At 51.7% G+C, this 12,088-nt stretch overlaps 1 protein-coding gene across 3 annotated transcripts in view; it reads left to right on the forward strand.

Annotated features, from left to right (window-relative positions):
- The window catches only part of LOC106611225 (neuronal PAS domain-containing protein 3), a 469,364-nt gene that overhangs the window by 129,987 nt on the left and 327,289 nt on the right, over positions 1–12,088 (forward strand). Inside the window, exon 2 of one of the 3 annotated variants that reach the window (XM_014211204.3) lies at positions 11,229–11,315. The exons of the other annotated variants lie outside the window; for them this stretch is intronic. Within the exon in view, the coding sequence (XP_014066679.3) occupies positions 11,229–11,315 (87 nt within the window). The remainder of the gene's footprint in view (positions 1–11,228; positions 11,316–12,088) is intronic. 3 annotated transcript variants of the gene reach the window in all.

The raw sequence follows: 12,088 nt of genomic DNA on the forward strand, positions 1-12,088 counted from the left end.
GAGCAAAAACTTTGATTTCCTTCTTTCCTACCATTATTTGTCAAAATATGGGCTTGGTCCTTTCTGTGTTGCCTTTCCATCATTTACTTTCATGATTATCTTGTCTCTCTCCTGTCTCCTCTCTCCTCTCTCCTGTCTCCTCTCTCCTCTCTCCTGTCTTTTCTCTCCTTTCTCTTCTCTCTCTTCTCTCTCTTCTCTCTCTTCTCTCTCTCCTCTCCTCTCCTCTCCTCTCCTCTCCTCTCCTCTCCTCTCCTCTCCTCTCCTCTCCTCTCCTCTCCTCTCCTCTCCTCTCCTCTCTCCTTTCTCTTGTCTCTCCTCTCTCCTCCCTTCTCTCTTTTATGTCCTCTCTTTTGTCTCCTCTCTCCTCTCTCTTCTCTCTTTCTCCTTTCTTTTATCTCTCCTCTCTCCTCCCTTCTATCTTTTATGTCCTCTCTCCTCTCTCCTCTCTTCTCTCTCTCTTCTCTCTCTCCCTCTTTTCTCTCTCCTCTTTTCTCTCTCCTCTCTTCTCTCTCCTCTCTTCTCTCTCATCTTCTCCCTTCTCTCTTTTATGTCCTTTCTTCTCTCTTCTCTCTCTTCACTCTCCTCTTGTATCTCTCCTCTCTCTTTTCTCTCCTATTTTCTCTCACCTCTCTCTTCTCTCTTCTCTCTCCTCTCTTCTCTCTCCTCTTTTCTCTCTCCTATCTCTCTCCTCTCCCTCCTCTCTCTCCTCTCTCCTCTCGTCTCTCTTCTCTGTCTTCTCTCCTCTCTCCTCTTTTCTCTCTCCTCTCTCTCCTTTCTCTCCTCCCTCTTCTCTCTCCTCTCTCCTCTCTTCTCTTCTCTCTCCTTTCTGTTCTCTTGCTATTTCCTTTATCCCTCCTCTCCTCTGTTATTATTCCAGTAAGTATTTAGTAGCGCACTAGTGTGTGTGTGTGTGTGTGCGTGTGTGTGCGTGCGTGCGTGCGTGTGTGTGCCTGTGTGCGTGCGTGTGTGCGTGCGTGCGTGTGTGTGCCTGTGTGCGTGTGCGTGTGTGTGTGCGTGTGCGTGTGTGTGTGTGTGTGTGTGTGTGTGTGTGAGTGCGTCTTGTAGTTAGACTCTCAGCTAAGTGAGTCCACATCATGTAGTCAGGACTGTATGTTGTGTTTCTCCTGTGCCACTGTTTTAGCAGGAACAACAGTGTTGACTAATGCTCTAATACATTTGGACTCTCCAGTTGTCTCTCTCTATTGCACTCCCCTTTCCCTTCTGGGCAAGAGGAAAACATATGGGAGAATGCTGTTCATTGAATACAGCTCAGTGTTCAACACCATAGTGCCCTCCAAGCTAAACACTAAGCTAAGGACCCTGGGACTGAACCCTCCCTCTGCATCCTGGACTTCCTGATAGGCCACCCCCAGGAGGTGAGGGTAGGCAACAACACACCCGCCACGCTGACCCTCAACACGGGGTCCCTCAGGGGTGCGTGCTTAGTCCTTTCCTGTACTCCCTGTTCACCCACGACTGCGTGGACGCGCACAACTCCAACCCCATCATTATGTTTGCCAACGATACGACGGTGGTAGGCTTGATCACAGATGGCAATGAGATAGCCTATAGGGAGGAGGTCAGAGACCTGCCAGTGTGGTACAAGAACATCAGCCTCTCCCTCAACGTCAGCAAGACAAAGCAACTGATCGTGGACTACATGAAACGTGAGGGTTGAGCTCGCCCCCATTCACATCGACAGGGCTGTAGTGGAGTGGGTCAAGAGCTTCATGTACCTTGGTGTCCACATCACTATCATGGTCCACACAGTCGTGAAGAGGGCACGACAAGGCCTCTTATCCCTCAGGAGGATGAAAAGATTTGGTATGGACCCTCAGATCCTTAAAAGGTTCTACAGCTGCACCATTGAGAGCATCTTGACTGGCTGCATCACCACTTGGTATGGTAACTGCTTTGTATCTGACCGCAAGGCGCTGCAGAGGGTAGTGCGTACAGTACATCACTGGGCTCGATCTCCCTGCCATACAGGACCTCTATACCAGGTGGTGTCAGAGGAAGGCCCTAAAAATTGTCAAAGACTCCAGCCACCCAAGTCATAGACTGTTCTCTCTGCTACCACACGGCAAGTGGTACCGATGCACCAAGTCTGGAACCAACAGGACCCTGAACAGCTTCTACCCCCAACCATGAGACTGATAAATAGTTAGTTAAACAGTTTACCAAATAGCTGGCCGGACTCTCTGCATTGACCCTTTTTGCACAAACTTTTTTGTCTCATCACATAAACTGCTGCTACTGTCACTTAATTCCTAGTTATATGTACATATCCACCTCTATTACCTCATACACCTGCACATCAACTCGTTACGGGTTCATTTCCTCTACTCTTCCAGCCAGTAAAGTGGAGTTAAGTTGATTTTTACACAAGCTGGCATCCTTAACCATGTTGTCTCTCTAACCAGACCAGAGAGGGAGGTAGCTGGTAGTAGTAACAGTATGTACAGCATCTGAGCTGTGGCCTGGTCTGCCCCTGACCAGAAGGAAGAAGGGAAGACAGAGAAGGTAAGGGGGGGGGGGGGGATTACCATGGTGATGAGGTATGTTGTTGCCCTCCTCCAAGGTGGAGTGTCTTGGGCCTAGAGGCTGAACAGGAGCTGGTATTAGCAGGCCTCTCCCAGTAAGGGACGCTGTGGAGAAACAACGTGAACATCTCTTAAAGCCTATAAGGAGAGAAGAACAGTATGGACCACAGCCATATATACACAGTACATATATGGAAATATGTACAGTACCAGTACCAGTCAAACATTTGGACATACCTACTCATTCCAGGGTTTTTCTTAATTTTTTACTATTTTTCATGAGAGCCAGTTTCATCATAGCGCTTGATGGTTTTTGCGACTGCACTTTAAGAAACATTCAAAGTTCTTGAAATGTTCCATATTGACTGACCTTCATGTTTTAAAGTAATGATGAACTGTCTTTTCTCTTTGGTTATTTGAGCTGTTCTTGCCAAAATATGGCTATCTTCTGTATACCACCTCTACCTTGTCACAACACAAATGCATTAAGAAGGAAAAGTTTTGGAAAGGGACAGTAAGTGAGCATTTCACTGTTAGTCTGCACCTGTTGTTTATGAAGCCTTTGATGAATTGATTTGATTTGACTGAGTCTACCTGAGCAAAGAGCTTATAGCTCCCCATGTTCCTGAAAAGGCCTCGTCTAAGGGATCGTCCCAAATGGCACCCTATTTCCTTTATGGTGCGCTTTTTTGACCAGGGCCTATAGAGCTCTGGTCAAAAGTAGTGCACTATGTAGAGAATAGGCTGCCATTTGGGACGTAGCCCTAGTGTTATACTGTACTGGGTCCCTATGGGAGATGCAGTGTTAGGGATCCACCAGGAAAACAACTGTCTGGTCCTCCCCAGGCATGGAACACCTCACAGAAGAGAGATGAGAAGTTCTGTAAAAATACAGTCATATTGGAAAATATGTGGACATAGATTTACAGTCACTACAAACAGTACTGTAATATTCAGTCATTCAGCCATAGACAGCCATTGGATAGCTGTAAATATGTAGCAGTCAGTATGATATTAGTTCAGGGTCTCCTTCTGAAAGGAGGCTTGCTGCTGTGTTGTGATTGAAATGGCTAAACAGCGGCTTGCTGAACGCCCCTCTTAATGTGCTTGTCTAAACAGTAGACCCTGCCGTGTTTGACGTCTTTACTAATTTGAGTTCAGAAACCCCATGGCTCTTAGAGCTAGGGATGTTGAGGGCCATGTTTTCCGTACCACAAACATAACTGCTCTTTGACTTTCACCTTACAGTAACATATTGGTCAGACCAGACCAGGCCCCAGCCACAGTAAGAGAACTGTGGTGGATAATGGCTTGCAGTGTTTTTCTACTTTAAAGCCTTCCAGCTGAGTGGCCACAGTTAGTATTGAGGTTACCCCTCTGATGTGTGCGGAGGCAACAAAGCCAAGCCCATCACAGCCAACCCCAGCCCATCTCACCCCAGTCCATCTCAGTCTGTCCCAGCCCCTCTCAGCCCTTCCCAGATCCTCTCAGCCATTCCCAGCCCCTCCCAGATCCTCTCAGCCATTCCCAGCCCCTCCCAGCACATCTCAGCCTTTCCCAGCCCCTCCCAGCCCTTCCCAACTCCTCTCAGCCCTTCCCAGCCCCTCCCAGCCCTTCCCAGCCCCTCCCAGCCCCTCCCAGCCCCTCCCAGCCCTTCCCAGCCCCTCCCAGCCCTTCCCAGCTCCTCTCAGCCCTTCCCAGCCCCTCCCAGCACATCTCAGCCCTTCCCAGCCCCTCCCAGCCCTTCCCAGCTCCTCTCAGCCCTTCCCAGCCCCTCCCAGCTCCTCTCAGCCCTTCCCTGCCCTTCCCAGCCCCTCCCAGCCCTTCCCAGCTCCTCCCAGCCCTTCCCAGCTCCTCTCAGCCCCTCCCAGCCCCTGCCAGCCCTTCCCAGCTCCTCTCAGCCCTTCCCAGCCTCTTTCAGCCCTTCTCAGCCCCTCCCAGCCCTTCCCAGCTCCTCTCAGCCCTTCCCAGCCCCTCCCAGCACATCTCAGCCCTTCCCAGCCCCTCCCAGCCCTTCCCAGATCCTCTCAGCCATTCCCAGCCCCTCCCAGCACATCTCAGCCCTTCCCAGCCCCTCCCAGCCCTTCCCAGATCCTCTCAGCCATTCCCAGCCCCTCCCAGCACATCTCAGCCCTTCCCAGCCCCTCCCAGCCCTTCCCAGCTCCTCTCAGCCCTTCCCAGCCCCTCCCAGCACATCTCAGCCCTTCCCAGCCCCTCCCAGCCCTTCCCAGATCCTCTCAGCCATTCCCAGCCCCTCCCAGCTCCTCTCAGCCCCTCCCAGCCCTTCCCAGCTCCTCTCAGGCCTTCCCAGCCCCTCCCAGCCCTTCCCAGCTCCTTTCAGCCCCTCCCAGCCCCTGCCAGCCCTTCCCAGCTCCTCTCAGCCCTTCCCATCCTCTTTCAGCCCTTCTCAGCCCCTCCCAGCCCTTCCCAGCTCCTCTTAGCCCTTCCCAGCCCCTCCCAGCACATCTCAGCCCTTCCCAGCCCCTCCCAGCCCTTCCCAGATCCTCTCAGCCATTCCCAGCCCCTCCCAGCACATCTCAGCCCTTCCCAGCCCCTCACAGCCCTTCCCAGCTCCTCTCAGGCCTTCCCAGCCCCTCCCAGCCCTTCCCAGCCCCTCCCAGCCCTTCCCATCCCCTCCCAGCCCTTCCGAGCTCCTCTCAGCCCTTCCCAGCCCCTCCCAGCACATCTCAGCCCTTCCCAGCCCTTCCCAGCTCCTCTCAGCCCTTCCCAGCCCCTCCCAGCACATCTCAGCCCTTCCCAGCCCCTCCCAGCCCTTCCCAGCTCCTCTCAGCCCTTCCCAGCCCCTCCCAGCTCCTCTCAGCCCTTCCCTGCCCTTCCCAGCCCCTCCCAGCCCTTCCCAGCTCCTCTCAGCCCTTCCCAGCCCTTCCCAGCTCCTCTCAGCCCCTCCCAGCCCCTGCCAGCCCTTCCCAGCTCCTCTCAGCCCTTCCCAGCCTCTTTCAGCCCTTCTCAGCCCCTCCCAGCCCTTCCCAGCTCCTCTCAGCCATTCCCAGCCCCTCCCAGCACATCTCAGCCCTTCCCAGCCCCTCCCAGCCCTTCCCAGCTCCTCTCAGCCCTTCCCAGCCCCTCCCAGCCCTTCCCAGCTCCTCTCAGCCCCTCCCAGCCCCTGCCAGCCCTTCCCAGCTCCTCTCAGCCCTTCCCATCCTCTTTCAGCCCTTCTCAGCCCCTCCCAGCCCTTCCCAGCTCCTCTTAGCCCTTCTCAGCCCTTCCCAGCCCCTCCCAGCCCTTCCCAGATCCTCTCAGCCATTCCCAGCCCCTCCCAGCACATCTCAGCCCTTCCCAGCCCCTCCCAGCCCTTCCCAGCTCCTCTCAGGCCTTCCCAGCCCCTCCCAGCCCTTCCCAGCTCCTCCCAGCCCCTCCCAGCCCCTGCCAGCCCTTCCCAGCTCCTCTCAGCCCTTCCCATCCTCTTTCAGCCCTTCTCAGCCCCTCCCAGCCCCTCCCAGCTCCTCTTAGCCCTTCCCAGCCCCTCCCAGCACATCTCAGCCCTTCCCAGCCCCTCCCAGCCCTTCCCAGATCCTCTCAGCCATTCCCAGCCCCTCCCAGCACATCTCAGCCCTTCCCAGCCCCTCCCAGCCCTTCCCAGCTCCTCTCAGCCCTTCCCAGCCCCTCCCAGCCCTTCCCAGCCCCTCCCAGCCCTTCCCATCCCCTCCCAGCCCTTCCGAGCTCCTCTCAGCCCTTCCCAGCCCCTCCCAGCACATCTCAGCCCTTCCCAGCCCTTCCCAGCTCCTCTCAGCCCTTCCCAGCCCCTCCCAGCACATCTCAGCCCTTCCCAGCCCCTCCCAGCCCTTCCCAGCTCCTCTCAGCCCTTCCCAGCCCCTCCCAGCTCCTCTCAGCCCTTCCCTGCCCTTCCCAGCCCCTCCCAGCCCTTCCCAGCTCCTCTCAGCCCTTCCCAGCTCCTCTCAGCCCCTCCCAGCCCCTGCCAGCCCTTCCCAGCTCCTCTCAGCCCTTCCCAGCCTCTTTCAGCCCTTCTCAGCCCCTCCCAGCCCTTCCCAGATCCTCTCAGCCATTCCCAGCCCCTCCCAGCCCTTCCCAGATCCTCTCAGCCATTCCCAGCCACTCCCAGCACATCTCAGCCCTTCCCAGCCCCTCCCAGCCCTTCCCAGCTCCTCTCAGCCCTTCCCAGCCCCTCCCAGCCCTTCCCAGCCCCTCCCAGCCCTTCCCAGCCCCTCCCAGCCCTTCCCATCCCCTCCCAGCCCTTCCCAGCTCCTCTCAGCCCTTCCCAGCACATCCCAGCCCTTCCCAGCCCTTCCCAGCTCCTCTCAGCCCTTCCCAGCCCCTCCCAGCTCCTCTCAGCCCTTCCCAGCCCTCCCCAGCCCCTCCCAGCCCTTCCCAGCTCCTCTCAGCCCTTCCCAGCCCTTCCCAGCTCCTCCCAGCCCCTCCCAGCCCCTGCCAGCCCTTCCCAGCTCCTCTCAGCCCTTCCCAGCCTCTTTCAGCCCTTCTCAGCCCCTCCCAGCCCTTCCCAGCTCCTCTCAGCCCATCCCAGCCCCTCCCAGCACATCTCAGCCCTTCCCAGCCCCTCCCAGCACATCCCAGCCATTCCCAGCCCCTCCCAGTTCTTCCCAGCTCCTCTCAGCCCTTTCCAGCCCTTCCCAGCTCCTCTCAGCCCTTCCCAGCTCCTCTCAGCCCTTCCCAGCCCTTCCCAGCCCCTCTCAGCCCTTCCCAGCCCCTCCCAGCACCTCTCAGCCCCTCCCAGCCCAGCCAACCCCAGCCCCTCATCCCAGCCCCTCCCAGCCCATCAAAGCTCATCCCACCCTTCCCCCTCCCAGCCCAGCCTCTCGTCCCAGCCCCGCCTCTCATCCCAGCCCCTCCCAGCCAATTCCTCCCTCTTCCGCTCACAGCCCAGCCAACCCCAGCCCAGCCCACTCAGCTTTCCTTTCACTGTCTAGTTGCCAACATTAGCCTCAGACAGCCAATCATTACACAGGAAATAACACCATATGCAGGGCAATTATTTTTGTGAAAAATGACTCAGGGTTTTTATTTGTGATAAACCCCATTTCTTAGCGGAGAAATAGGATGCACAGCCGGCCCTTTCACGTCTGAGTGGAGGACTCATTCATATTTATGGCCTGCTTTGCAAAGAACATTTGATAAGCTGTCTGGTTGAAAATTAAGTTTGACTTCATTTAAAAACGCATACAAAAATTTTCACCAAATTAAAGGAAGGAAAAATCTTTGTTCATATTTTAATAAAAAAGGTAAAGAAAAGTATTGGAATGTAAAGAAGGGCAGAAGAGGGGGGTGAACTTTAAAATGTATAGAAATACGGACAGAATAGGATGGCAGTTGATATAGTTTAGCTGTTGATTATTCTGAAAGGCAAAGTAAATGTATACTGTAGGGCTGTCTGTGGTGCTCTCATCACACCAACACACCGTCACACACACACTGTCACGTTTGTGTGTAGAGAAGGACCAAGGCACAGCGTGAGTATCGTTCCACATCTTTATTAATATGTGAAACTTAGCCAGACATACTATAAACAAAAAAAACAAACCGTGACGACAGAGGTGCAACATGCACTAACTCAAAATAAGATCCCACAAACAACAGGTGGGAAAAGGCTGCCTAAATATGATCCCCAATCAGAGACAACGATAGACAGCTGCCTCTGATTGGGAACCATATCAGGCCAACATAGAAGTACATAACATAGATTTCCCACCCTAGTCACACCCTGACCTAACCAAATAGAAAATAAAAGGGATCTCTAAGGTCAGGACGTGACACACACACACACACACACACACACACACACACACACACACACACACACACACACACATACCTGTACACACACTCTTTTACTGAAACATAGGGTTCAGTCCTGTCTTCCTAACCCCAGGATGTCTTCAGGAGAGGTAGAGAGAGGGAGGCAAACCTTGAGATGTCCAGAGAGGAACTGAACAGGCTTTATTCCAGCAATAAATGTGAATCTGTGGACTGTTTTATTTGTACCTGGGTGTCAACGTGAGGCTATAATGTGTGATATTTTTGAGCAGTTGGACTGGAACAGAATGAGATGCCTAAAGCTGCATTATGTAACTTTCTGGGTGACCCGACCAAATTCACATAGAAATGCCAGTTATAGGTCTCTCATTCTTATTGAATGCAAGTCTAAGATGCAGTAGATATGCTAGAAGATGTTTTTGCATATTTTACTTTCGGTTTTGTACACCAGCTTCAAACAGATTGCAAAAATCACTGAAGCTGGAGACCCATATCTCCCTCACTAACTTTAAGCACAAGCTGTCAGAGCAGCTCACAGATCACTGCACCTGTACATAGCCCATCTGTAAATAGACCATCCAACTACCGCATCCCCATACTGTTATTTAATTTTTTTGCACCTTTGCACCCGAGTATCTCTACTTGCACATTCATCTTCTGCACATCTATCACTCCAGTGTTAATTGCTAAATTGTAATTATTTCGCCACTATGGCCTATTTATTGCCTTACTTCCCTTATCTCACCTCATTTGCACACACTGTATATACACTGCTCAAAAAAATAAAGGGAACACTAAAATAACACATCCTAGATCTGAATGAATGAAATAATCTTATTAAATACTTTTTTCTTTACATAGTTGAATGTGCTGACAACAAAATCACACAAAAATAATCAATGGAAATCCAATTTATCAACCCATGGAGGTCTGGATTTGGAGTCACACTCAAAATTAAAGTGGAAAACCACACTACAGGCTGATCCAACTTTGATGTAATGTCCTTAAAACAAGTCAAAATGAGGCTCAATAGTGTGTGTGGCCTCCACGTGCCTGTATGACCTCCCTACAACGCCTGGGCATGCTCCTGATGAGGTGGTGGATGGTCTCCTGAGGGATCTCCTCCCAGACCTGGACTAAAGCATCCGCCAACTCCTGGACAGTCTGTGGTGCAACGTGGCGTTGGTGGATGGAGCGAGACATGATGTCCCAGATGTGCTCAATTGGATTCAGGTCTGGGGAACGGGCGGGCCAGTCCATAGCATCAATGCCTTCCTCTTGCAGGAACTGCTGACACACTCCAGCCACATGAGGTCTAGCATTGTCTTGCATTAGGAGGAACCCAGGGCCAACCGCACCAGCATATGGTCTCACAAGGGGTCTGAGGATCTCATCTCGGTACCTAATGGCAGTCCGGCTACCTCTGGCGAGCACATGGAGGGCTGTGCGGCCCCCAAAAGAAATGCCACCCCACACCATGACTGACCCACCGCCAAACCGGTCATGCTGGAGGATGTTGCAGGCAGCAGAACGTTCTCCACGGCGTCTCCAGACTCTGTCACGTCTGTCACGTGCTCAGTGTGAACCTGCTTTCATCTGTGAAGAGCACAGGGCGCCAGTGGCGAATTTGCCAATCTTGGTGTTCTCTGGCAAATGCCAAACGTCCTGCACGTGTTGGGCTGTAAGCACAACCCCCACCTGTGGACGTCGGGCCCTCATACCACCCTCATGGAGTCTGTTTCTGACCGTTTGAGCAGACACATGCACATTTGTGGCCTGCTGGAGGTAATTTTGCAGGGCTCTGGCAGTGCTCCTCCTGTTCCTCCTTGCATAAAGGCGGAGGTAGCGGTCCTGCTGCTGGGTTGTTGCCCTCCTATGGCCTCCTCCACGTCTCCTGATGTACTGGCCTGTCTCCTGGTAGCGCCTCCATGCTCTGGACATTACGCTGACAGACACAGCAAACCTTCGTGGCACAGCTCGCATTCATGTGCCATCCTGGATGAGCTGCACTACCTGAGCCACTTGTGTGGGTTGTAGACTCCGTCTCATGCTACCACTAGAGTGAAAGCACTGCCAGCGTTCAAAAGTGACCAAAACATCAGCCAGGAAGCATAGGAACTGAGAAGTGGTCTGTGGTCACCACCTGCAGAACCACTCCTTTATTGGGGGTGTCTTGCTAATTGCCTATAATTTCCACCTGTTGTCTATTCCATTTGCACAACAGCCTGTGAAATGTATTGTCAATCAGTGTTGCTTCCTAAGTGGACAGTTTGATTTCACAGAAGTGTGATTGACTTGGAGTTACATTGTGTTGTTTAAGTGTTCCCTTTATTTTTTTGAGCAGTATATATATATATATATATATATATATATATATTTTTTTTTTTTTTTCTATTGTGTTATTGAATGTATGTTTGTCTATCCTATGTGTAACTCTGTGTTGTTGTTTGTGTCGCACTGCTTTGCTTGATCTTGGCCAGGTTGCAGTTGTAAATGAGAACTTGTTCTCAACTAGCCTACCTGGTTAAATAAAGGTGGAATAAAAATAAAAACAAACAGATGAAAATACAATATTTTTGGTTATGGAAAATATATGTCACAGTGGTTTAGATGGTACAATGATTCTCTACACTATTCCATTGCTTGTTTTGTCAGATAAACTGAAATTAGGCAAACTATTATAATTTTAGCAACCAGGAAAGGGCGGCGTTATGTCTGCATAGTGCAACTTTAAGGTCATCAATACATACACTGAAAGGCTCCATGCAATATGTTTAACTAATATGTACTTAAATAGTTATTATTAACATATACATTGTATTTACAGATCATTCCTTGGAAGTCATTGTTACTGTACAGTTTACACATGCTATTTATCCACCGGCTCATTGACTGAATGTTTTAAACTGATCAGACCTACTGTATCTATCTTTGTAGGGAAATTAAAACCCTACACCCTTTCTGCATGGAGGAATCAGTGGAGGAGGCCGTAGTTGATGCCCAATTCATGTCCAAATTTCCCCAGTAAGTTGGAAGTCTTATTTAACCCATTCATTGAGGACATTAAGTGATCTAAAACATTGCTTATTTAAATCACCAAGATCATTTTCAGAGTTTGCATAGTTTTTGATGTCCTTTGATACTTGTTAACCCGGCCTAGTGCTGCTTATGAAACCAACTCAATGAACGGAGCAAGATTAAAACTCTGTATAGATAGAGAGAGAGAGAGAGAGAGAGAGAGCGAGAGAGAGAGAGAGAGAGAGAGAGGCTGAGGGGGGTGCTGTGGGATTATTTCAAATCATCTTTGAAGAGGTCGGGATTCAGATGTTTTCGAAAGATGGGCAGGGAGTCTGCTGTCCTAGTTCCAGGGGGAAGATGGATCCACCATTGGTGTGCCAGGACAGAGAAGAGCTTGGACTGGGAGCTGACCTCCCTTAAGGGTGGGAGGGCCAAGAGACCAGAGGTGGTAGAACGGAGTGCTCGGGTTGTGGCGAAGGGTTTGAGCATAGCCTGAAGGTAGGGAGGGGCAGTTCCTCTTGCTGCTCCCTAGGCAAGTATCATGGTCTTGTAGTGACAGAAAGGAAGAGAGGAAAGGATGATAGGTCCTCCGGAAGTTTATTTTTCCTCAATTTTCGCTCAGCTGCCAGGGCCCTGTTCTGTAAGCTCACAATGAGTCACTCAGTCATTCTATCACCCCACAGTAAGTTAGTGGAAACAGATTAAGTCAGTATAGTCAGTCAGAGAGAGGTGTGATGCTGGGCGCGGGATAACAGGGCATGTAAATAAATTGTTCGCTG

This window comes from Salmo salar, chromosome 09 (genome assembly GCF_965601325.2).
Source record: "Salmo salar chromosome 09, fSalSal1, whole genome shotgun sequence".
Lineage (NCBI taxonomy): Eukaryota > Metazoa > Chordata > Actinopteri > Salmoniformes > Salmonidae > Salmo > Salmo salar.